Source organism: Bos grunniens, chromosome 6 (genome assembly GCF_055505025.1).
Source record: "Bos grunniens cultivar Pamir isolate PY7600 chromosome 6, Bosgru_T2T1.0, whole genome shotgun sequence".
Classification (NCBI taxonomy): domain Eukaryota; kingdom Metazoa; phylum Chordata; class Mammalia; order Artiodactyla; family Bovidae; genus Bos; species Bos grunniens.
The window spans coordinates 105211478-105237668 of record NC_141170.1 but is presented as its reverse complement, the minus strand read 5'-3'; the positions used below and the strand labels follow the sequence as shown (position 1 = coordinate 105237668).

General features: G+C 39.3%; 2 protein-coding genes and 1 long non-coding RNA gene across 15 annotated transcripts in view; 1 reads left to right on the top strand and 2 right to left on the bottom strand.

Annotated features, from left to right (window-relative positions):
* Positions 1 to 2017: 2017 nt before the first annotated feature.
* LOC147371154 (uncharacterized) lies at positions 2018 to 3490 on the bottom strand. The gene is made up of 2 exons (XR_015165923.1): positions 3040 to 3490; positions 2018 to 2597 (listed from the first exon to the last, which is right to left on the bottom strand). It is a non-coding gene; the product is annotated as an uncharacterized LOC147371154 (long non-coding RNA).
* TIFA (TRAF interacting protein with forkhead associated domain) lies at positions 3476 to 11059 on the top strand. Its single transcript, XM_086407088.1, has 2 exons — positions 3476 to 3614; positions 9712 to 11059. Exon 2 carries the CDS (start codon positions 9736 to 9738, stop codon positions 10291 to 10293), a length of 558 nt encoding a protein of 185 aa, XP_086263214.1. The 5' UTR covers positions 3476 to 3614; positions 9712 to 9735; the 3' UTR covers positions 10294 to 11059.
* The window catches only part of AP1AR (adaptor related protein complex 1 associated regulatory protein), a 38904-nt gene continuing 20138 nt past the window's right edge, over positions 7426 to 26191 (bottom strand). For 5 of the 13 annotated variants that reach the window (XM_086407073.1, XM_086407076.1, XM_086407080.1 and 2 more), the window contains 5 exons: positions 25984 to 26082; positions 23840 to 23898; positions 23080 to 23153; positions 21858 to 21986; positions 17261 to 19146 (listed from right to left, as the gene is read on the bottom strand). In XM_086407073.1, the coding sequence (XP_086263199.1) occupies positions 18881 to 19146; positions 21858 to 21986; positions 23080 to 23153; positions 23840 to 23898; positions 25984 to 26082 (627 nt within the window). In that variant the 3' untranslated portion in view covers positions 17261 to 18880. Of the gene's footprint in view, positions 8701 to 10957; positions 11374 to 17260; positions 19147 to 21857; positions 21987 to 23079; positions 23154 to 23799; positions 25023 to 25983; positions 26083 to 26191 lie in introns of those variants that run through there. The other 8 variants (XM_086407075.1, XM_086407082.1, XM_086407084.1 and 5 more) reach the window with 5 other exon arrangements.

Genomic DNA, 26191 nt, shown 5'->3' with positions numbered 1-26191 from the left:
ATTTATTCTATAACTGGACACTTATAAAACATACCATAATCAGTATGTTCTCTGTATCTATGAGTGTTTCCGTTTTCACTGTTTTTCTTTTTTTTTCTTTTCCAGATTCTACATATAAGTACAATTATACAGTATTTGTCTTTCTCTGTCTGACTTATTCCATGTAGCATAATGCCTTGTAGGTTTATCCATGTTGTCATAAATCCCAAGATTTCTTTTTTTTTTATGATTATGTTACATTGTAAATATTTACCATATCTTCTTTACGCATTCATCTATCAGTGGACACTTAGGTTGCTTCTAATATATCTTGGTTACTCTAAATAACGCTGTAATGAACATTGGGGGTGCATATACCTTTCCAAATCTGTGTTTTGTTTCCTTTGGATCAATATCCAGGAATGGAAATGTTGATCTGTATGGCAGTTCTATTTTTAATTTTTGTGGACTCTGTCTACTGATTCCCATAGTGGCTGTGCCCATTTCCATCCACCGTGCATGAGGGTTTCCTTTTCTCCAAATCCTTGCCAATATTTTTTTGTTGTTTTTTTTTGATAATAGCCATCCTGACAGATGTGAGATGATATCTCATTGTAGTTTTGATTTGCATTTCCCTGATGATTAGTGATGCTGAGCATTTTTTCACGTGCCTGTTGGCCATCTGTATGTCTTCTTTGGAAGAATATCTGTTCAGGTCTTCTATACATTTTTAATTGGATTGTTTGGTTTTGGAAATGTTATTATAATAGTTATATGAGTTCTTTGGATATGTTGAATGTAAGCTCCTTATCAGATACGTCATTTGCAAGTATCTTCTCCCATTGAGTATGTTTCCTTTTTGGCTTTTGATGGTTTCCTTCACTCTGCAAAACCTTTTTAGTTTATGTACTCCCATTTATTTTTGCTCTTGTTGCCCTTGCCTGAGGAGACAGACCCCTCCCCCCACAACCCCCTCACAAATATTGCTAAGACCAGTGTCAGAGTGTAATGTCTATGTTTTCTTCTAGGAGTTTTAGGTTTCAGGGCTCACATTTAAGTCTTTAATCCATTATGAGTTTATTTTTATATATGGTGTAAGAAAATGGTCTAGTTCTATTCTTTTGCATGTAAACTGTCCAGTTTTCCCAACATAAATTATTGAAGAAATGCTCTTCTCCTCCTTGTATATTTTTGCAGCCTTTGTCTAGACTAATTGACCATCGGCACATGGGCATATTTCTGGACTCTATTCTGTTACGTTGATCTCTGTGTCTGTTTCTGTGCCAGCACCATACTGTTTTTTAAACAGGCATTCACTCATTTTATTTTTTTAACTCATTAATTTATTCTCTGCTGCTGTGTGTGGACTTTCTCTAGCTGTGCTGAGTGGGGGCTTCTCTAATTCAGCATGTGGGCTGCTCGTTACCGGGGCTTCTCTTGTTGCTAACCATGGGCTCTAGGCACACAGGCTTCAGTAGTTGTGGCCCACAGGCTTATTTGCCCCACAGCACGTGGAATCTTCCCAGACCAGGGACTGAATCTGTGTCTCCTGCCTCGGCAGGTGGATTCTTAACCACTGGACCACTAGGGAAGGCCAGTACCATACTGTTTTGATTACTATGGCTTTGTGGTATAGTTAGAAACCGGGAGTTGTAGCCAGCACCAAACATCTCTTCAAACCTTTAAGGAACAAAAACTTTTCAAAGGTGCACTCTTGGCTGTTTCTCAACTCGCACAAGCCATTTTTGGTTTAAGGCCCATTATTTTTAACCAGTTGTCAGAGGGAGAAAACGATTACTGAGCTTAGAGTCTGACCTGGAATTGAAGGCTTATTCAAATTTCACTTTGGGTAATTTAGCAAATCAAATAAGTCATCTTAAAGGACAGAGAAACATGGGATAATGTTCAGCATCATGAATTTTATCATTTAATTTTGTCTATTAGTTCATCAATAGAACTGAGTTAAATAATCCTTTGCAATTTATAGAACATTTTCACATCTTCTTTCATTTTAAAGGTTAGAGATCAGATGCTGCAATTCAGAAAACATTATTTTATTGTGTGACTTTATTGGTGTAGTCAAATTGCATGTCTTATCTTCCATCTGCTCTAATGTTCTTTGACAGAAAAAAGGTCGTGACTGTCTCTCTTTCAGGGAAGAAACGGCAAGTGTTGATGATTAACGAACAAAATGCAGCCTTACAGGAATCTGCTTCACTTACAGATGCGCTCATCCTTTCTCAGCCTTATGGTTCTCGATTATATGTAACTCTGAGAGCTCAACACCTAACCCCTCCTCAGAACCTCTTTATCAAGTGGTGAAGCAAGAGCAAGCATCACCGTTGTTTTATTGCTGGAGAAATGGACCCATAAACAAGCACTCATGCAGTCAAGGGTGGAGCCCAGACAAATGAAAGGCTTTCACCAGACATTTACCAGAATTGGTGGGCGGTTTCCCAAGCCCTGGAGTAAATGGGCCAGTACGACCTCCGTCGCTGCAAGCTTTGTCCTCCTGCCGCTGTTCTGGGTCCTTTTCCTCCTCACACAGCCTCCTGTCTCCCTCTAGACACCTATTGTCTTTAGGCTCTCTCCACCTTTAGTTCATCGCAGATCTTCTCCTTGAGGCAGGAAAATAGTATCAGCTTGTTCACCCTAAGTTATAAAAGCCTCTTGGGAGGTTGTGTTATCAGCCCTTACTTTTGGAACCCGGAACCCTGGGTGTTGAGTGAGGAGTCCCTTCAGGTGGATGGCGGGGAGAGGAAGCCCCTGGATGCTAGGGTGTAAGGTGAGGGCACCATGGGGTAACAAGGGGTGGCTTAGGAGCTCTGGGTCAAGTTTAAATCCTGCCGCTCCCCTCCCCACCCCCCGGAAACCTAACCACTTTCTGGGCCTCAGTTTACGCATCTGTAAGGGGGACCTACTCTCCCGACTGTGACGATTAGAAAAGAATAATACGGGCCCTGCACCTGGCTTGCTTGCTAGGTTAATTCAGCTCTTCTCCTCTCCCCACCCTTGGCAGTGTGTTTGGGAGGGAGGGGTGCCAGAGAAAGTCGCCCTTACTGTTGGGGTGATCGCGTCTCCTTTTCAAAATTCACATCCTCTTCGGAGGGGCCCTTGTTTGGCAAGCGGGGTCCCCGCCGGGCTTATCGCGCTTCATACCCGACCTGGAGGCTGGGCTTTGGGTCTGAAAAGGTGGCTGGCGAAGAGCAGAAGGCGCCAGAGCGGAGCGGGGGCGGGGTGGGCGGAGGGCCGGGCGGAGTCCGGGAACCTCCGCGCTTTCGGTCTACTTAAGGGAGGGCTCGGGGGAGGGGGCGCACTCGGCCGGTCGGTAGAAGGAGTCGCCGCGCGCGCCGCGGGTCCTGGAGCCCGCAGTTTCCGTAGCCCCTGTAGCCCCCGACTGGGCTGCGTCTGCGTCCCTCTCCCCCTCGGTCTTGTCGCCCCGTCCCCCACCCCAAGCCCCCCGCTCAGTAGGTGCAGCGCAGCCGGCGAGCGCCCTCCGCGGCTGCGGCGCGGTGAGCGAACGTGGCAGTCGGCGGTGGGCGTCCCGCCATCCCGGGCCTCCGCGGGCTCGAGCGCGTTAACCCCGTGCCGCGCTGAGAAAGCGAAGGGAAGTTCACGGACACTCGAAACCCAAGGTACCTGCCAGGTGGCGGTCTGGGGGGCGCGGGGGCGGGGTGAAGTGGGGCTGCGTCGTGTCTATTTATCCCCTGGAGAGAGAAGCTCTGTCCAGGAGTCTTCCGGAGCTTTGCAGGGAAAGTCATCACCTGCTCCTCCCTCTGGCTCGGCTTCGGGCAGACGCTCGAGCGATTATTTACGGCGTGATTTGAGCTTTACAATATAGAGGAATATTTATAAATAGAGCGGAGGAGCACTGACAGGAACTATTGGGATGCGTGTTCCTTGTACTTTTCTGTGCTTTGCAAAGTACCCCCCCTCCACCTTTAGTAAATAGAAAATAAGTGTAGCGGTGAGCTACACTTCATTTATGAAGTGTAGCTTACCGCTCGATTGCGTGTACACCTGCCTTGCTTCAGCCTGCTTGGTTACGAAAATAACGTAATCCGTGGTTTTCTGGGACTTTGTCTAGCTTTCAGATTGAAAGGAATTTCCCAAATTTTTCGGAGCTTGAGTACACACTGAGCCTCGCAGCGGAAGTCCGCTGCCACGGAGAATCCGACGCAGCAATTTTGGCTGGAAACAAGCCAATCAGGCAGAGTGGGAGAAAGACACCATCTCTGGGGGGAAAATCCTGAGCTTTTACTAAGGCTTTCCTCCTGCTGATTTTGGTTTTTACGACTCTTTTAGCAAGACCTGTTGCTTAACTAAGTATTGATTCTGCTCAACGTTCCGTTTGTCTTCAGAGCCACACTGCTGGGTGATGACCTGGTGCGGAGGGTCAGGATAGGTGTTTTTTGCTGTGCTTCCAAGTTTTCTCGTCCTTACCGGTTAGCTCAGTATCAGCAAAGTTATTGTGTTGATTTGTTAACACAAATATTACTGTATGCCACACATCATTCCAGTGTTTTACAGCTTTTTGATAGAGAACATGGTTTACCAGCTTTGATGATAATCTCTAATTCCATTTAGTTCCATAAAAATCAGGGGGTTTGTGACCTCCCAGTTGGCTCAGATGGTGAAGAATCTGCCTGCAATGCGGGAGACCCAGGTTTGATCCCTGGGTGGGGAAGATCCCTTGGAGAAGGGCATGGCAACCCACTCCAGCATTCTTGCCTGGAGAATTCCATGGACAGAGGACCCTGGCGGGCTACAGTCCATGGGGTCACAAAGAGTCAGACACGACTGAGTGACTAACACTTTCTGACTTTGTAAAGAAAATACTTGTTATATGTTTGAATAGATATTAGATGCACATGGTATAAAATCCCACAGGTACAGAGTGTGCAGTGGAATGCCTCCTTTCCACCCCCTACTCCAGGTTCCCTCTCTAGAAGCTCCCTCACTATAAGCTCTTGTTCTTAGGTTTCTTTGATAACTTAGGCCAAACAGATTTGAAAAAGCTACTTTTGAGCACCTGCACACTAGTGATTATTTAAATAAAAAAGCCACCAATTTTATCATTTTGATTTTTTTTTTGTTAGTTTCTGTCTTTGTTTTTCTCCTGACCACTCTGAAATGTCAGAGATTCAGGTCACTTTGTACAGGGAACTTGCAGCTCTGGAAATTAATGAATAGCTTAGTTTCTAAGTTCCCTGAAGTCTGAGACCATGGTTCACTAACTTTGGAGCTCCCTAACCAGCCACCATAATTACTAGCGACACCCCAACATACATACATCAGGCTTAAGGATAACTGATACTCGCTGTAATCTGGTGTTTCACAGCCTCTTCTCCTACGAGGAGGCAGTAACAGTACATTTTTCTTCTCAACACTAGATTCCTGGTGTCTTGCTAGTTTTGGTACACCCGCCCCATGGCCCTCTTCCCTGCTGATTGGCTGCTATAGTTTGTGAAGTAACTGGTAACGGAGTAGTGATGTTTGTAGTTGGCAAGAGAGTGTGCATTTCTGCTGTGTTTGAATCCTCCTTTTGGCAGGGATTTGTGACCTGGGCTACCTAGCTAAACCCTGAGACTTAGCTCCCTCATCTGTGACGTGGTGATTTTGACCGGTTATTTTGAAAAGCAGATAGTATCAATAACCTCAGATATGCAGATGACACCACCCTTATGGCAGAAAGTGAAGAAGAACTGAAAGTGAAAGAGAAGAGTGAAAAAGTTGGCTTAAAGCTCAACATTCAGAAAACTAAGATCATGGCATCTGGTCCCATCACTTCATGGCAAATAGATGGGGAAACAGTGGAAATAGTGGCTGACTTTATTTTTTTGGGCTCCAAAATTGCTGCAGATGGTGATTTCAGCAATGAAATTAAAAGACACTTACTCCTTGGAAGAAAAGTTATGACCAACCTAGACAGCATATTAAAAAGCAGAGACATCACTTTGTCAACAAAGGTCCATCTAGTCAAGGCTATGGTTTTTCCAGTGGTCATGTATGGATGTGAGAGTTGGACTATAAAGGAAGCTGAGTGCCGAAGAATTGATGCTTTTGACCTGTGGTGTTGGAGAAGACTCTTGAGAGTCCTTTGGACTGCAAAATCCAACCAGTCCATCCTGAAAGAGATCAGTCCTGGGTGTTCATTGGAAGGATTGATGTTGAAGCTGAAACTACACCTAATGCGAAGAGCTGACTCATTTGAAAAGACCCTGATGCTGGGAAAGATTGAGGGCAGGAGGAGAAGGGGACGACAGAGGATGAGATGGTTGGATGGCATCACCGACTTGATGGACAGGGGTTTGGGTGGACTCCAGGAGTTGGTGATGGACAGGGAGGCCTGGCGTGCTGCAATTCATGGGGTTGCAGAGTCAGACATGACTGAGTGACTGAACTGATACTGATACTGATGTATAAAGAGCTAGCACTGTGCCTGGCATATGAAAGGCATACAGTAAGTGGCAGTCTTGTTACTGTTGGGCTCTGTAATCATTTCATATATTCATAAGAAAGGTGAGTGTGTATGTTAGGGAACATCATGGCTCAGTAACTGCTTAGAAGGAGGGTTCATTTGCTGCTCATAAGTCTCTATGGTTCTGTCTTTAGCCCTCACCTTTGAGACCCCATGCTTAGCTGTTCCTTCCGTGGCACTGATGTGGCATATGGAAGGAGGAGAGACAGGTCTATCTACATAGTGGTTTTTAAAACCTACCCTTGGAAATAAGCTTGCATGTTCCTTCCATTCACATTTCTTTAATATGGTTGACACTGGAATGGGAAGTATCATTTTTCCAAAGGGGCAGAACTAGTAGGGATAGGTCTGGTAGTGAGGGGCAGCAGATGGTAACACAGTCTACCTCAGTGTTTGCTGGAGGGTCACAGTTGTGAAACCAGAAGTTCATCAAAAGCTGAGAATTGATTCACCCGATTTATAACCAAAATGCCAGAGTTTTCCTCTGCAGTGAATAATATATCTGCCCTGGGTAACTAGGCATCAAGTGTATAGGGCAAAATTTTCTTGATGGTGGATTTGCTCAAAAGACTAAATTCTAAGCTAATAGGTTATATAAAGATCACAAGAACAAAAGTTGGGTGCTACCAAAAGACAGTATCCAGAATATACTGCGTTTTAAAATCCAGGTCTCCTTTTGGAACTGTTACTGTGTAAAGCCCAAGAATGCATTTGAGTGATGGCAGTGTAGCCCAGACAAGGCGGACATCATGATGATAGATTCTTGCTCTTTTTAGGCTTTTTACTTTTTAACAGCGAATTCTTTTCTTGTCAGCCACTAATTGCATCATCTCATGACTTGTTATAATTATTCTCCTTTAAGCTGTCTGCTTCTTGAATAATGACTTTATTATTGTAATTAAAGTATTTTCAAATCATGGTGATTAACCAGTTCTAACTGCAGTGTGTTAACTGTTGCTGCCTTTGGTTTCATAGCAATTTTTACTACTCTTGCCCCAAGATTTTGAGTATTCTTCTCTTTTTCTGCTTATAGCTGGGCATTTGTTGTCTGATTGGCTAAGGCAATATGATATAATAATGTTAAGAAAGAACTTATTATGAAAGCAAATTAAAAATATATTTCTAAATCAATAAAAAATTTTGCTTTGTTACATCATTTGTTGAGTAATTCAATAAACTGAGTTTGATTTTTAGCAATACAACTATGCAAAACAGAAGAAAAGATTGTACTTTAAAAGCAAACACCATGGAAAGAAAACATTCTGTTTTTTTCCTGTTTAGCAAGCATAATTTTTATAGCAATATCTAATATAGATGGCAGACAAAACCCAGTAAAACTCCAGATTACCTTAAGACTGTTGCTGCCCAAACCCCACTATAAATACTATATAGTATTTACAGAATGCAGGGAGCACTCAGTATCATTCCATCTCCTGGTGTAATTTACCACCGCACTAGTTTAAAGGAATTCTATGCAGCTGTTTAAGATTGAGGTATATTTACGTGTATAGATAAATGGAAACAAATCACCCACTTGTATTATTAACTGAAAAAAATGCAAGGTCTAGAACTAAATACAGTATGTTCCTATTTGTGTAAGAAAATTTTTTCTTTGTAGAAAATGTGTATGTCTTTGAACACGAAGTGTTGCTTGTTGGGTAAATAATTCTGTAAGGATAAAACCAACTTTTACAATGGTTGGCTCTGAAAGAGTTAAAAAAAATGATTAGGTCAGAGAGGGAAGATACTTAAAAAGATCCTTTTTTAAGCATTTGAATTTTTAAAATCATGTGCATGTAATTCTTTTAAAGCGAAGTAGTTTTAAAGTGGCAGTTTTGTGTCAAACCTTTCATAGATTTTAGTAACTAACTGTTTTGTTTTGCTGCTTAAGCTACTCCACTGACTATTTAAGGTACATACAGTGAAGTGGGGGAGAAGACAATGGCACCCCACTCCAGTACTCTTGCCTGGAAAATCCCATGGACGGAGGAGCTTGGTGGGCTGCGGTCCATGGGGTCACTAAGAGTCGGACACGACTGAGCGACTTCACATTCACTTTCCACTTTTATGCACTGGAGAAGGAAATGGCAACTCACTCCGGTGTTCTTGCCTGGAGAATCCCAGGGACAGGGGAGCCTGGTGGGCTGCCGTCTGTGGGGTCGCACAGAGTCGGACACGACTGAAGCGACTTAGCAGCAGCACAGTAAGTGGAGGAAAGGTCACCACAGGGCCATGCAACTCTAGAGAGATGTGGTTAAGAACAGTTAGATTGTGCTGCTTGGGGTAAATGACAGTTTGTCTGTCCAGTCATTAGGAACCATTGACAAAAACAAATAACTCCAGTATGAGTACAGACTATGATATTTAGAACTACCTTGTGGAAATTGATTATTTTTTTAAATAAAAAGTGTATAATGTCTAAATTTAAAAATTGTAGAATATTTAAAGCACTTACTTTTTTACCCCTTTACCTACTAGAAATCTAAATCAGGATATAAAGGACAAATGTTGCAGTTACTTTGTTTCTAATGTCTACATTTCTTTAGTCAGGATAATACATGGTAAAAATCACAGAAGCCTTTCTCTGACAGTTATTCATACTGTTCCATCCAAAATAATACAAAATTCATAATACATTAAATTTTAATTTAGCTAGTAAACTGTAGGTTTTCCTTATATGTATATCCTCTGAGGATTTAAACCAAAGGGATTCTTTTTAAAAAAAAATTCACTTATTTTTAATTGGAAGATAATTGCTTTACCATGTTGTGTTGGTTTCTGCCACATATCGATATGAATCAGTATACATATTTCCCCTCCCGCTTGAACCTTCCTCCCACCTCCCACCCCCGAAGAGAGTCTTTATTCCTGATTTTCTTCCTAAAGTACAGACAGCTGTTCTATTTGGTCTGGGCCCAAGTCATCCTATTTAAATGAGAAAGGAACTGAAGTCTCTGTATGCTTCCCCCCACTAAATCATTTTATCAATAGTCATTCCTTGTTATTGTCCAGATTATGTCTTACTGTCAAATTGGAAATGAAAGAGAAGAAAATATAATGTACCAGTTCATATGGGGCTTGGTATAAGATTTCACATATCTACTAGTTAAATGAAAGCATATTGCTTATGTATTGTTTTCTTAAAGTCTAAATCAGTTACCTATTGGAAAGCTTTTCATCAAAATATTGGAATCAAAGATCTCAGAATCTGATCTCTGGGGTGAACTAATGTGCTGATTTAATTGTTGCAGGCAGGTCAGATTCTGGTGCTCATCATGTCCAGTTTTGAGGATGCGGACACAGAAGAGATGGTAACTTGTCTCCAGATGACTCTTTACCATCCTGGCCACGAGCGAAGTGGAATATTCCGATCAATAAAGTTTTTTAACCGAGAGAAACTCCCCACCAGCGAAGTGGTGAAATTTGGCCGAAATTCTCACACCTGTAATTATATCTTTCAGGACAAACAGGTTTCTCGAGTTCAGTTTTCTCTACAGGTGTTTAAAAAGTTTAATAGTTCAGTTGTCTCTTTTGAAATTAAAAATATGAGTAAGAAGACCAGTCTGCTTGTGGACAACAAGGAGCTGGGCTACCTAAATAAAATGGATCTGCCAGACAAATGCATGATTAGGTTTGGCGACTATCAGTTCCTGGTGGAGAAGGAAGATGGAGAGTCATTAGAATTTTTTGAGATTCAGTTTTCTTTGTCGAAAAAACCTCTCCTGCAAGAAAACAACTGGCTTTCCCAGGAGCCCATACCTGAGTGTGGCAGCTATTCATCCTGTTTGACTCAAAACAATTCTCCCATGGAAGTGGGTGAAAATGAGTGGTAAATGCTGAAAGCTAAGAGAATTATGAAGGACGAAGAACTCTGTACTCGTTTTATAGGCATTCCACTTACTAAGTTTCTTAGTATAGTATTGTACTGTCATTTGTTAAAGCTAAGTTTGAGATCTGGTATTATTGTTTGAAGTCTGCAAATTGTGTTAGTAATTGATTGAGTCACCTGTCGCATTGTTGGATGTGTAAAGATTTCTCTTAAGTGTATATGAGAGCATGAATGTACAACACGTATTCTTCATGATGAAGGAACAGTGTTCTCAAAATAAGGTTATGTTCTTTTCTTTTTATGCCTGATTTTTTCCCTATGTTTTGTATTGTTTCATTTTGATTTGTATGTTATCATCTCTTGGTTTGGTCATATTATCTCACAGCAGCCATTTGTTTTCAAGGTCAAGGCTACAAGCAAATTATGTGTGTTGTAGCCTGTTGGATTTATAGTACCAGAGTATTACAACAGGGCATGTTTTAGTGTGTGTGCCACTGAGGTTTTAATATGGGAAGACTTACTTATTATTTGAGCAATAATACCTTTTCTGTGTTTTTTATCTATAGAATTAGTGTTTATTCCCAAGAATACTGTTCTCCTTTTCTATATTCAGTATGTGAAACTGATACTTTATAAACATTTCAATGAACCACTGTTTAGAATTATTATTTTGTGTACCAAATTTTAGTTTTTTAATGTACTACAGGGTTTTTAACTCCACGAATTCAAAATTTTAACAACTATGTACCTAATAAAGTCTAATTCTCTAACCGTTTTCTTTGGAACTCCTTCTGAAGGAAGAACTGTTGTTGATGTCTGTAAGGGAGGAATGCAGGGGGCCACGCAAAGGCTGTGAATTCAGACGAATCCTGCTGTGTCCCTCAGCGCATGCTGGCTCCATTCTCCCTTTGTTCCTACCTCCACACGGCGGCAGGTGGCCAACAGTAGCTCCCAGATTTCATATGTTACTGATCAGCCACCTGAAGACAGCCTTACTCTCAATTCCAGTCCAAAGAAAAAGGGTCAGCTTCGGCCAGGTCTCCATTCTACGGATCAACTCTCCTCAGGCCACGTTAAGTCACGGCTGCTCCAATCAGTGATCATGTGCAAAGGAAAAGCATTTTCTCAACAAATGGCCACAGTGGGTTGGGGTCTGAGGTTAGACAGTCTAGATAAGGTATGACATGGTTTGGGGGTGAGGGCGAAGAAAAATATTGGTGTCTGATACTACACACTGCAGCTAAGTTGTGAAACATTTTCAATCCTCAAGGGCTCATTTGTCCCAGGACTGATTTTTCTTGGGCTCTTTAAGTAGAGGGGTGTATAAATTGGTGCCAGTGTTGTAGGCAGTGTCTTCTTGAACCTGAAACTTTATGACAAGGGGGGCTTTCCAATGGTGAAGTCTCATATGCTATATGATTATATAACTACATTCTAGAAGATTCTGTCTCGGCTATCTACAGCATTGACTGATCTGGGGAAGCATTACTTTTATGCTCTAACATGAGTGTAGTATTTAATTAGTAGGCCTTGTAGAAAAATGAGCTAGTATTTTATTACCAGGAGAAACTAGTGTTAACACTAGTTACATATGTTGTGTGTTTATCTTTGGTAGCTGCTTCTATGTTATCTGGGCTTCCCTGGTGGCTCAGCTGGTGAAGAATCTGCCTGCAATGCCAGGGATCTGAGTTCGATCTCTGGGTTGGGAAGATCCCTGGAGAAGGGAATGGCTACCCACTCCAGTATTCTGACCTGGAGAATTCCATGGACTGTGTAGTCCATGGGGTCTCAAAGAGTCAGACATGACTGAGTGACTTTCACTTTCTATGTAATGGCCCTTTTTAACTTTTTCAGTTCTCCAACATCTATTTGATTCCTTATAGTAATTGTTATGTTAAAACAACAGGTGAGGTTACTCTTTTACTCTCTGAACCCTGATTGAAACAATTAGATCTTCCATCTCAAGTGATGATGGAGGATGAGTGTTAAAAAGCTGTGGTTGGAATTCCCTGGGCTACTAGTTGAAACAAAATTTCCCTAAGTCCAATCACTCACCCTTCTACTATTCAACCTAGATAAAAATATTTATTTGGCCAGTGGTATCTTTTTAAGCAATGCATTTAGAGAAGTGACACTGGTGGAAAAAATAGGAAAGCAGTAATTTTAGTTCTGTTTCTGGTTTCAACATTTTGTTGTGGGTTGAAGGCCACTGAGGGACTAGAGCTGAGCCATCTTGGCACTGCTTCTGAGAGACCATTGTAAGATGCAGGGAAACACAACACCTTTCTTAATAGTGTTAGCGGAATCACTTCTCAAAAGTCCGTATCAAAGTAGTAACATTTTTTTAAAAACTGTTTTATTCCTGGCGGTGCTGGCTCTGTGTTGCTCTGTGGTCTTTTTCTCCAGTTGAGGTGAGCAGGAGCTCCTCTCTAGTTGCAGTGCACGAGCTTCTCATTGCGGTGGATCGACTTGTGGGGCACGGGCTCTAGGGTGCGTGGGCTTTAGTAGTTGTGGTACGTGGGCTCAGTAGTTGGGTGCACGGGCTTAGTTGCTCTGCGGCACGTGGGAATCTTCCCAGAGCAGGGGTCAAACCTGGTCTCCTGCACTGGCAGATGGATTCCTTACCACTGAGCCACCAGGGAAGCTCAAGGTGGTAACGTTTTAAAACAGGTAACTTCTGAGGTTAGATAGTCAAGATGAGGTATGACGTGGGAATTCCCTGGCTGTCCAGTGGTTAGGACTCCTTGCTTTCACTGCTGAGGATACCGGTTCAGTCCCTGGTTAGGGAAGTGAGACTCCTGCCAGCCACACAGCGTGGCCAAAAAATGATCGTGGAACTTTACCTTAAGTCAAAATGCCTTTTTGCAATAATATGAATTTTTATATCTCAAAACAATCTTTCAGTCATCCAAAGTAAGACAGACTTAGTCTAATAGTTAAAAAGCCTCCAAACTTCAGAAAAGCCTCAAAAAAAACAATTCTGTGTAGTGCTGAGTGTGGGCTCTGAATCATACTGCTTGGGTTTAGCTACCATTTCCTGTGTAACTTGTCATTAGCTCTGAGTTTCAGTTTCCTCTTCTGAGAAAGCAGGAAACAGTGCCTTCTGTGAAGGGTTTCTGTGAAAACCAACTGAACTAAAGTATGGCGAGACCTCACCACACTGTTACACATAGTACATGTTATTATGAATAGCAGTGAGCACAAGCAGGCCCTTATATTTAGCGGTTGCATATAAAAGACTTATTACAAAAGACAGTACTGCTTACTTCTGAGTGTCAGAAAGAACTCCTTTAATTTGTAATATTAAAAGTCTCACATAAAAATTTAATATCATTTTTCCAATTTAATTTCATTTTCAGCTTTAATACTTCCTGAGGGTATAAGAGTCAGATACCGGAAATCTGTGTTTGATACTGAACTCTTTCATGACCTCCTTTACTGCCAGATAATTAATCAGAGGTACCAAGTAAATGAATATGGGAGAACACTATTAATATATTTGATATAGTCTTTTTTAGATGTCTGTGTTCTAAAATTATGACTAGGACATCTTTAAAGTAAAATGAAAATTCGGACCTGTACTAAAAAGATGTACTTCTCCAATTACTGGATTAAAAAAGTGAAAGCAGGTGTAATTCCTGATTATATCATTTTAAAAGTTCTAGCATCTGAACCCTCACACAACTCCACATACCCTCCAGTTACCCCGTTTCTTGCTCTGACAGCAACTTTTCAAATAAATTGCCTACACTGACCATTCTGTATTCTTCATCTCTTACAAGATACTTCTCAGTTTCCATCCTTTCATTTGAAAAAATAATCACAAGCAACAAATATTCCTGTCCCCAGACCCACCTGATGCAGCTGTCCTTTCTCTCAGCGCCCAAGTTACACTTGATATCACTGACTCCTCTCTTTTTCTGACTCTGGTGACACCGTTCTTTGGTTCCTCAAATTCCTCCCATATCTGCTGCTTCTGACCCATTCTCTATCCCTGACTTCTAAAAGGTCAGCACTTAGTTGGGCTTCTCTGCCAGCTTCCTCAGGAGGACCTCAGCTGGAATAATAACTTAACATTACTATTCACCTACTGCTGCTGCTGCTAAGTCGCTTCAGTCATGTCTGACTCTGTGCGACCCCATAGACAGCAGCCCACTAGGCTCCTCTGTCCCTGGGATTCTCCAGGCAAGAATACTGAAGTGGGTTGCCATTTCCTTCTCCTACTACTGACTCCTAAACTTGTACCCATTCTCTAAGCTGCACACATATACCCCCATCACCTACTTGACATCTTCATTTCTGTTTTTTATAGATACCTCAGATTTAACTTTCCAAAACGGAACTTTCATTTCTCATACTGTACCTCCTACTACATCTAAGTCAGAAAACAGAAGTTATTGTCAAGAGTTAGCTGCAGCCGCTAGGTTTGGCTGTCATCATTCCACAGACTTGGCCAGTAGGGAGGCAATGAGCTCAAATAGATTTAGAGAGTTTATTACTCACTGACAGCAAAAGCAAGGCCAGTGTCGAGTCAGTGACCCACATCTCGGGTCGCTAGGGATGTCCCTAGCTGACACTGAACCAGGGGGGCCGGATGACAGATGCCTTAAGTGGAGGGTAGGTCTGTTATTGAGGGGCCAACTGTAAACTCCAACCAAACAGTTTTATTAGCCTACATACTGTACCTGAATGTGGAAATCCCATGCCACCCTGGAACCAGCGAGTGGGATCAGAAATTGCTTCACGGCAGCCTTCTACAAGATATGAGGCAGATGATAAATGGCCCTGTGTGGCTCCTCTAAGACTGCCTGTCTTGCCATGTTCCAGGGAGGATCATAGGGCTTTCTGTCAAGATGTGTTTTTGGCTATGGTTGAGTGTTGCTATGTGGATATGCAAAGTGAGCAAGGTCACAAGGGCCCCATGCTGACTGCATCACCCAACAGTTAAGGGGCAGAGGATCTAAAGATGTTTTTCCAAAGACGACATACAGATGGCCAACGGGCACATGAAAAGATGCTCAATATCACTAATCATTAGGGGAGTGCAAATCAAAACCACAATAAGATATTACCTCACATCTGTCAGAATGGCTATTATTAAAAAGACAAGAAATAACAAGCTGAATAGATGTGTAGAAGAGGGAACACTTGTGAACTTCTGGTGGGGATGGAAATTGGTGCAGCCACTACAGAGAACAGTGTGGAAATTCCTCAAAAAATTAAAAACAGAACTACGATATGATTCAGCAGTTCTACTCTGGATACTTATCTGAAGAAAATAAAAACACTAGTTAGAAAGGATATACACTCCAGTGCTCACTGTAGCATTACTTACAATAGCAGAGAGATGGAGGCACCCAAAGTGCCCATCAGTAGGTAAATGGATAAAGATGTGTGTGTATCACTCAACCATAAAAAAGGACAAAGTCTTCCTTTTGCAACGACATGGATGGACCTAGAGGGTATGATGCTAAGTGAAATAAGTCAGGGAAAGACGAATACTCTGTGATTTCACTATATGTGGAATCTAAAACACAAATAATCAAACATAACAAAAACTGTCATAGAGAATAAACAACTGGTTCCCAAAGTGGGGGTGGGTAGGTAAAGGGAGTAAAGAAATAGGCGAGAGAGATTATGAGGTAAAAACTTCCAGTTGCAAAATAAATGAGTAATGGGTATGAAATACACAGTGTGGGGAAAAGTCAATAACTATGTAATAATATCTTTGTATGGTGACAGATGATAACTAGATTTACTGTGGTAATCATTCTGAAATGTATAATAGGAATACCAAATCATTATGTTATGTAACAGGAACTGACAGGGTTGTACGCCAATTATACTTCAAAAATAATACAAAACAAAAAACAGATCAGATTTGCGATTAACAGCAGTGGAGGGGAAGGGGAGGGTGAGTTGGAAGAGGGCAGTCAAAAGTTACAAATTTTCAGTTGTAAGATAAATAAGTACTAGGGATATAATGTACAACATGACGGAGAAGGCAATGGCACCCCACTCCAGTACTCTTGCCTGGAAAATCCCATGGACGGAGGAGCCTGGTGGGCTGCAGTCCGTGGGGTCGCTGGGAGTCGGACGTGACTGAGCGACTTCACTTACACTTTTCACTTTCCTGCATTGGAGAAGGAAATGGCAACCCACTCCAGTGTTCTTGCCTGGAGAGTCCCAGGGACGGCGGAGCCTGGTGGGCTGCCGTCTATGGGGTCGCGCAGAGTCGGACACGACTGAAGTGACTTAGCAGTAGCAGCAGCAGTACAACATGATAAATAAAGTAAATGCTGCTGTATGTTATATATGAAAGTTAAAACAGTAAATACTAAGCTCTCATCACAATAAAAATAACTTTTTCCTATTTAATTTTATATGTATAACACGATAAATGTTCACTAAATTCATTGTGATAATCATTTCATGAGGTACGTAGGTCAAATTATGCTGCATACCTTAAACTCATATAGTGCTGTCAATTACATCTCAATAAAACTGGAAAAAAAATCTTGTTGGTCTACCTCTGCAGTTAATGTACTGTGCATTCCTACGGCAATTATCAATCCAAGCCACTCCATGTGCCACTGGGAGTACCATACATTCACCCATAGAGGAATTTTTCAAATATGCAAATCTTATCACTGCACACTCTGGCTTACAAAAATTAGTGGCTTCCTATTATACATCAAATAAAATTCACTCTTCCTAACATCCTACCGGATATAGTAGATTCTCCAATATTTGCTGAATAAATGAATGTTATTCTAGTGTTTTCTATAAACATATAAAGCAAGAAAATTGATAAATTGATATCCTTTTCTTAGCAGTTCAAACACAAACATTTTCAACTTTAGTTCCATCCTGCTTTACTAATTCATTCCTTTTTGTCTTCAATAAAATAGCTCTGTCAGGAGTCAAAATTGTTGCATGTTTATGGTGTAAAACTAGTAATAATCAAATAATTTATTATTTTTAAATGTAAAAATGTGTTTATTCACAATCTTTGAGAAGTCACCATTCCTTCAAAAAATTCTTTATGAACAAAATGCCAAGAAAAATTACAATAGTAGCTTATGCCAAACCAAAAATATACATCTTATGTATACAAACTTTAAAAAGCATAACACAGGCAAGGTGAATATAGATTATCTTTAAAATATTTCCAATGACATAGCTACAACTTAAATTATGTTAAGAGACATAAATAACAGCATTACCTAATATATTTACATATTTAGAGTGTCATATTTATTTCTGAGATTAAAAAAAGGAGACAAAACTATAGATGTCATGGCCCAGCTGTTCAAATATTGAAAGGGCCACATGATTGTGTTTTAAAGTATGGCAAGAACTTTAAGTTAGTATTTATATCTGGACCTTCCTATATTTTTGAGAACATGCACTGTCATTGTTGCAAGAAAAAAAAAAAACACTAAGGAAAAATTGAAAAAAGTTTGCTTACTAAAATCATACTCAATCCTCAGCAAAATCAAGACAAGCAATAGAGTGTGCTATATCCTTGGTCTCTTAAATTGATACATAAACTTTAGAGCAAAAAAAGTTAATTGTATATCATAAAATGCAGTTATATATTGATTTACTTAGTTCCATCCTATTAAAGTACCTTGTATTACAAGGCAAAGGAAAGCTTAATGAAATCAATGAGATTCTTTCATATCAAAAAGGATTTTATTTACTTTGAAATACCCGTATTATCTTTTTTAGGTTTTCCTTTCTTAATAAACCATGCACAGAGAATATGTTCCATGTAAAATCTTTCAAGACCATTCACTGGAAATATAGAATTTTTAAAAATGACAGCTAGAAATTCAATGTATCAATTGACTAAATGCAACATTCATTTATAGTGGCACAGAAAAGGAAGTGAAAAACCTAAGTATATGTATTTTCTTAAATATCTTTTGATAGTAACTTCAAGTGTCCAAATTCTGAAAGATTATTTTAATGTATCATATCCTTTGTTCAGACTGAATGAACATTTTTATACTAGGATATGCAGTAAGTGTAGGAAGAAACTGATATTTCAGGCTTTCTTTAGGGTCATCTACTCAAATTAATTGTGCTTACTATTAGATGACATAATTTAAGTAAGTCATAGGAATAAATAATGCTGGAAAAGGGAACACTAATCTGTCTGAATCTGGCAGTCCCTCTTCATGCTCCCTTCATGTCTGCTGAGAATTAACACAAAATGCCTTAATATTTTCACAGTTAGCTACTGAAACAGGATTAAGGAAGCATTTGAAGTAAAATCAACAAAACTATTTTAAAAAGTGAAAAGCAACAAATAGTAAACAGGATTGCTAAAGAGTTAAATAAATTTCATTAGTAGCATGACAGAACCATTCAATTGTTTTGGAAAAGCAGAAGGCAGATGATGAAATTGCACTTAATTCTGAAGCAGTTCAGATACAGCCTATCATTCCTATTCCTTTCTAAAAAGCATTTACAAAACAATTTCTTACCTCCCCTCACAAAAAGGCTCAGCACAACCATTTATACATTCTAGTTGGTTTGTAACATTTGGTCATAACTGATAAACAAGATCACACAATTTTTTCCTATCGTTTTTGTTGATCTGAATCATATTGCTTTAGACCAGAATCGGACAGTTCTAATACAGGATTTACAAATCCACAATACTCGGAATTGCCATTATCATCCATTTCGGCACTAACAAAATCATTCTCCCACTCCAGCCCATTGGAATCATCAGAGGCTGATGTAGGATTACTTCCAGTCTTCTTGCAGCTATACTTAAGTGCTGCCCGGAGAATGTCTTCCTCTGTTTTGGAACGTTCTCTCATTGGAAGCATTCGATTCATTCCTATTATATGGGCAGAGTTATTAGAAATCTTAGTGAAGATTTAAAAACTTTTTATTAAAAGACTGAAACTATCAGGCTTGACGTGTGAATTAACTTAAAAAAACCAATCCTGGACTTCCCTGGTGGTCCAGTAAGTCCAATCTTCCTTGGTTAAGATTCTTCTTAACCAAGAATCTGCCTGCCAATGCAAGGGACACGGGTTTAATCCTTGGTCCAGAAGATCCCACATGGCATGGGGCAGTTAAGCCCGTGAGCCACAACTACTGAAGCCTGCGTGCCGAGAGCCCATGCCCTGCAACAGGAGAAGCCACTACGATGAGAAGCTGGTGCACTGCCACAGAGTAGCTGCATCTTGAGTAAAGACCCAGTGCAGCCAAAAATAAAAATGTCCTAAAAATTAAATCAAGTTCTCAAAAATAATCAATCCTATGGAAGACTTTTTAAGGGAAATGTTAAAGTCTAATCCTATAGTGAACATTAGCACTCAACAAAGGATGGTTTCGATGTAACACTGATAAGATGAAACTTCTGAAAAACTGTAAGTAAAGCAGAATGGATGGAGGGTTTCAATTGCTATTAGTCTTATATGGCCAAGTTAGTGTGTGGGCCAAACTTCTTTCCTACCTAGATGACAATTTCATTTCCCAGAGTTATAATAACTCTAATGATAATGATAACAATGTACACATTTCTAGAACTTACTAGGTTCCAGTTAACACTGTTTGCAAATGACACATAGAAGCTGATCTGGTCCTCAACCACTCTATGAAGACACACACAGCACGGTCACTACACCCCATTCTGAAGCTGAGGGAAGCAGGGCAGGAGAAGGACAGTGATTCACCCGTGGTCACACAGCTGCAGGGGCGGTGGGGCAAAAATGTGACTCCATTCGCTTGGGCTTCAAAGTCTGTGCTCTTTTGCTATTCTGACTCTAGCATAACAAAACAGAGATTTCTAGGGGAAACTGTTCCAGATCTAATTCTGAACAGAAAGAAACTGGTCAGTAAAGTGAAAGTAGCAAAAATCTTGGAAGAAAAAAACATCATTTTGGCAGAACGAAGAGAGGGAGGACAGAAAAGAGCCTTGATCTGTGTGTGTTGGATCCACACTGGGAACAGAATTAAAATCAAGGACGAGAGCGTAAGAGAATACTCCCTAGACACGTTCAGCAATTTTGTTTTCCGAGCTTAAAGAATCGAATCCTACAATAATTAAAAATATATTTAATCTATCACTGTTACGACTCCCCCCAAATCAGAGACTCAACCTAGCAAACTACATCATCTTTGTAGACATGATAAAAATGGGAGCTGGGAACTAATATAATTTTGAGGATTTGTCTTTAATTGAATAATACTATGTCTAACGGAAGCTGAATTGTACATCATAAGGTTTCTAGTGAGTTCTGTCCTCTATGAAGTCTAGTTTAATAATTCTATTATAATGACTTGAATAATAAATAACCTTGAAAGTCATGTTATCTAAAAATTTAATTAGCATACAGCGAGGATGACAGAATCAGCAATTAAAAGACCTGAAAAGTCTTTAGATCAAATTGAACAAGTTGTTAAAATAAAATTAAGTTTAAAATTTTCTAATTGGGATCTAAATAATAAGAAAAATATAGGGCTGGAGAAATGGTGTTTAGTTGAGAAGAAGACTTAATGCAATCTTTGCTAAAGTTATTCAGTTTCTCTATTGATAAAACTAAATGGCTTGTCTAAAGGATATCTAAGGTCTACTCCATCTCAAAATTCTATGAAATATTTAATGTTTATGATTTTTCTTAAAGTCCTATATTTTGCAATTGGTTCTTCCTTTTTGGATTACCTATTTCTTAAAATTGGAGAAGGAAATGGCAATCCACTCCAGTATTCTTGCCTGGAGAATCTCATGGACAGAGGAGCCTGGAGGGCTACAGTCCATGGGGTCGCAGAGTCAGACATGACTGAGCGACTAATATATTTCTTAAAAATAGAGGCTTGGGCCTTATTCAGTGAAAAAGCTTTAAAAAAATCTACATTTTAGCTACAATTTTGAGTACTTGCTATGTGTCACACTATGTGCTGGAGGTTTTACATAAATTTCATTTAATCCTCACAACATTCATGTTTTCATTTCTTCAAATACCTATAGATGCCTATTATGTGCCAAGTTTTTTTAGACCCTCAGTATATAAGTGAATAATCATTCTTTAAAGCAGCTTTATAATTCCCTTTTTATGATGAACTACAGCTTAGAGAGATTAAGAAATCTATCTTAAGTACCACAGCTAGAAAGACATACCAGTAAAATTCTAATTCACGTCTGTGTTATGACTTTTGTACTACCAAAAACCTAACGAACTGCGTATTTATTTCAGTTTAGTCACTCCGTCGTGTCCAGCTCTTTGCGACCCCATGGACTGCAGCACACATCATTATGAAGAAAAAGTTAATTCAGTTGCTCACAATGGGGCAGTGATTCCTACTGAGTTAAGCGGCTGCATTACAAAAATCTTAAAATGAAAAATAACATTTTCTTTCTAAATCTCAAGAAACATTAAGAATTAAGCAACTTTCTAAACAGTTCACCAACAAATGATAATCACTAATACAATAAGAGTCTAAGAAATTTTAAAGACCTTACATTCATTTTAGTTTAAGGAAAGTAAAAGACAAAGCAGATTTCTATAAATTAACACAAATTAAATAAAAATTTTCAAATACCTTCTTCATCTTCCCATTCTAGATCTAAAGATGTGCTGTCATCATTTCCACTAGTTGATTTAGTTTTGGTCATTAAATCACAACTGCTTTCTGTATTTGGTGTCAAAACTGTGGCATCTGATGAGAGCCCTAGAATATACACCAAATCCAATTAGATGCAGTGACACAATACTCCTTTACTACAACCATTTATTTTGCAATAATGATCTCTCTTCAAATAATACTACTTCGTTTAACATCGTAAGAAACAATTACTGAAATCACTACATTGGTAAGCTTCTGTTAGAAATAGTATAAATGGTTTCCCCCGCTTTCTACTTTTTTTTTTTTTGTCATCTAGCACAGTAAATACACAAATTTAAATGAATTACAAATTTTTCAAATATGATGAACTCAATGGAAAAAGGAGGGCCAGACTCCCTACGCTGCTGCTGCTAAGTCGCTTCGGTCATGTCTGACTCTGTGCAACCCGAGACGGCAGCCCACCAGGCTCCCCTGTCCCTGGGATTCTCCAGGCAAGAACACTGGAGTGGGTTGCCATTTCCTCCTCCAATGCATGAAAGTGAAAAATGAAAGTGAAGTCGCTCAGTCGTGTCTGACTCTTAGCGACCCCATGGACTGCAGCCCACCAGGCTCCTCCGTCCATGGGATTTTTCAGGTAAGAGTACTGGAGTGGGTTGCCATTGCCTTCTCCGAGACTCCCTATACGTAACTATAAAAATAGCCTGAGATTTTTCTTTACTCCAACTCCTTTTATTTTAAAATTTATTTTATTGAAGTATAGTTGATTTATAAGGTCATGTTAATTTCTGCTGTAAAGCAAAGTGAGTTTTATATATATATATATTCATATTCTTTTCTACTATGGTTTATTATAAGACATAGAATATAATTCACTGTGCATACAGGAGGGCCTTGCTGTTTCCACATTCTGTGTATAATAGTTTGAATCTGCTAGTCCCAAGCACCCACCCCATCTCTCCTCCACCCCTCCTCCCCCTTGGCAACCATAAATCTGTTCTCTATAGCTCTGAGCTTGTTTCTGTTTCTCCAACTCCTTTAAAAAACTAAAAATAAAACTGTATATTTAAGAGCTAGTTATTTGGGCAACACAAATTGAAGGGCAGGAAGTTGGAGAAAAACAGAGTCAGGATCTTCAATTATCTGTTTAACGTGGCATAAAGTAACTTTAAAATGTACCCACATATTTTAAAAGACTTACTACTACTTCGAAAAACTTCATACTGTGACTTTATATTTCTCAAACAAGATTCAAAGTCATCTTCTGGTCCTGGACTGTAATAAAAGTGAATTTTTAAAAATATATTCATAGTCAGTACAACATAATGCAGGCTAAAGTTAAATGATGTCATTTTGATTAGAAAAGGTATATCCCACACAAATTCATAATTACTTACAATCAGAATACCCTAGTCAAAACAGGTCTTTTCTTAGTGCTAGCAATAAACTGAAAATAATATTGGTTAGATTTTGGTTAGTGTTGAAGTCAAATCCAAAGCTCAGCCATAAGTCTAACTATAATTTTCATTACTGAAGCATGAACGAGGTTCTTTGGATGAGCAGGAAACACTCCTGGAAATGTGACAGTGAAATTACATCTTCTAAAAAATGATCACACATAAACTTTATTTTAAGAAAAGAGCTAAGGAAAACAAAAACAAGAAAGGCATAAACAATTTATCCAAAGGTATTTCAATGTGCTATTGCATCATATTCTATACGAAAGATGTAATCACTCTTAAGAATGCAATAAAGTCAATTTAAAATAAATGATGATGATTTTCCAATATAAAGAAACAAATGTTCTCAGTATTTTACAAGACAGTATCTTCGAGAAACAACTGTTCTTTTTATGGAGCACGTACACACGAACATGTATATAAACATCCAGAGATGAAATGCTTTCTCTTTAGAAATAATATTTCCTACCACAAAGCGAAGAAGTATGTTTCATTATTTACCTTTGATATTCTCCATTGTTGGAAGCACGGCATCGCTGCACAACTCTCTGCCTTTCTTGCTTTGGAAACATAATGCGACACAAGATCACTCTACTGTAAAATTATATTTTCTAAAACTATTCATGAAATGCCAAAACTTTAAAACTTAAACAGTTACTCTATTGAAGTCTTTTTCCTTAAATTCATCATCGTTCACTTCTATATCATCTTATTTAAGGGTAGAATTTCTCTTAATTTTTCAGTGTATAATCCTTACATGGTCAGAATATTCATAGGGCTATTAAAAATAACTTTAAAGATATATATTGGTAACTTCCTTATTGCACCTAAGAACTTCTAATAACTGGAAAGGTGAGGAGGAAGAAAGTAATAGTTAAAACAGTATAAGAAGTTCTATTCTGGGTGAAATAAGTAGCAATAAAAGAACTAAAAGATCTGGCTGAGTTTACTCAGAAATAATAAAAACAAAGGATTTAGAAAACCTGTCAGGAGTTGTGGCTCTGACAGTTATTAGTCATGTGTCCCTGGCATGTCCTATATTTTCTGTTTCTTTGTCTGTAAATTACAGATGGCTATAGCACTGCCCTAGCAAATTCACAGGGCTATTGTGAAAATCAAGTGAATTTGCATAATGTGTATCCTCTGTGTCAGTGTATGCTGTATAGACTGCATGTGTTCCCATATCTACTTATTCAAGAAGAAAAAACTCAAGAACTCAAATAGATTCTGCATATGGAATCCTTTTTAGTCTTTAAAAGCAAGCAGCAGAGAATTATAGTAGAAAGAGATGGTTAAATTAGAATCAGAAAAAAATTTACTTTCTTAGTAAAAGGTAGTTAATTTTAAAACTTTTCCATTACTTAGAACTTACTAAACAAAATAAAACTCCCTCATATAATCTGATTAAACTGTTAAAACACCGAAAACAGGAGAAAGAGAGAGAGCACTTGTCACACAGAAACATGATACATGGCTTTTTAGTTTCTCTAAGTTACAATAGTTATTATGTGACATAATCCTTGTTCTGCACTTCAGTTGACACCGCAGCAGAGTTCATGTGGGCCAAAGACGGCGCAAGACACTGAGCAGAAAACTGGCTGAGCGATGCTTGAACACTGGCTCTGCCATTTATTAGCTGTAGGATCTTAAGTTATTCAATATCTCTGTTCCTTGGTCTCATCACCTGTGAAATGGGGATTAAAAACACTGTCTTTCTCCCAGGATTGTTGTGAGGACTAAATAAGGTAAAACATGTAAACGAATCCAAACAGTTCCTGCCAGGGCTCCATAAATGTCTGGTATGAAGCTTGTCTGGCATTATGAGAATGCCATATTTGAATACCACATGGTAAATTGTGATAAAACTGTTGTTTTCTCTGATGATATGCCAAAGGTTTCCCAAGACCCAAATTGTCAATTTCCCAAAGACAAAAGTACAAAGATGAAAAATATAGTATTCCTATGTGGTGAAACCACTTAGCTTACTCCAATTTTAGGAAGCATGAGAAACTCTTAACAGTTCAAGAAATTGGTGGGGGGAAAAAATTCACAATAAACTTAAAAATGCTGCAGAAATTGTATATAAAGGTCAGTTTTGCAGTGTTTCATTGAAGAGTATATTTGTTTTTCCAGAAGAATACTGAATTTTGGAAAAGTAAATTTCTTCTTTGGGATAAAGAAGAATTGGTATTGTTCAGTCATTAAGTGGTGTCCAACCTTCTGCAACCCCTTGGACTGTAGTCCGCCAGGCTCCTCTATCCATAGCATTTCCCAGGCAAGAATACTGGACTGGGTTGTCATTTCTTTCTCCAGGGGATCTTCCCAACCCAGGGATTGAACCTGTGTCTCCTATACTGGCAGGTGGATTCTTTACCATGCAGCCACCTGGGAAACCCTAACAAGAATTAGCTTCTCCTAATTTAAAGCCAAACAATAGTCAATGTCAAGTATAAAATTTGATGCTATTTCTAGTTGTTAGAGACCCACTAATTTGCCTTTAAAATCCCTAAGAGTGTAGGAATAAATACATTCATTGTTAACAAGAAGCCCTTGATTCTAGGGGGAAAAGTGTCCCGACTAAGATCTGTCAGAGAAAATCAGGAGAAAAGCGGCCCTAAGTATATGCTGGGGTCCTTTCCCCTCACCTCCAAGAGCTTTCGCTGCTTTGCTGCCCTGGCTGCTTCACGCTGTGCAGCGTATAAAGCTTCTTCTTCTAGTCTTAACTTCTCTTCTTGTAAGGCTAACTGTACATGAACAAAACAATAAGGATTAACGAAAATCAGAACCTAACTGCTCTAAAAATAAAATGTTTCTATTTATAAAATAAAAAGAAATTATTAAAAAAAGAATTGA

Excerpts from the sequence above, each read along its gene's own strand:
- TIFA (XM_086407088.1), top strand. The coding sequence starts at position 9,736 with ATGTCCAGTTTTGAGGATGCGGACACAGAAGAGATGGTAACTTGTCTC.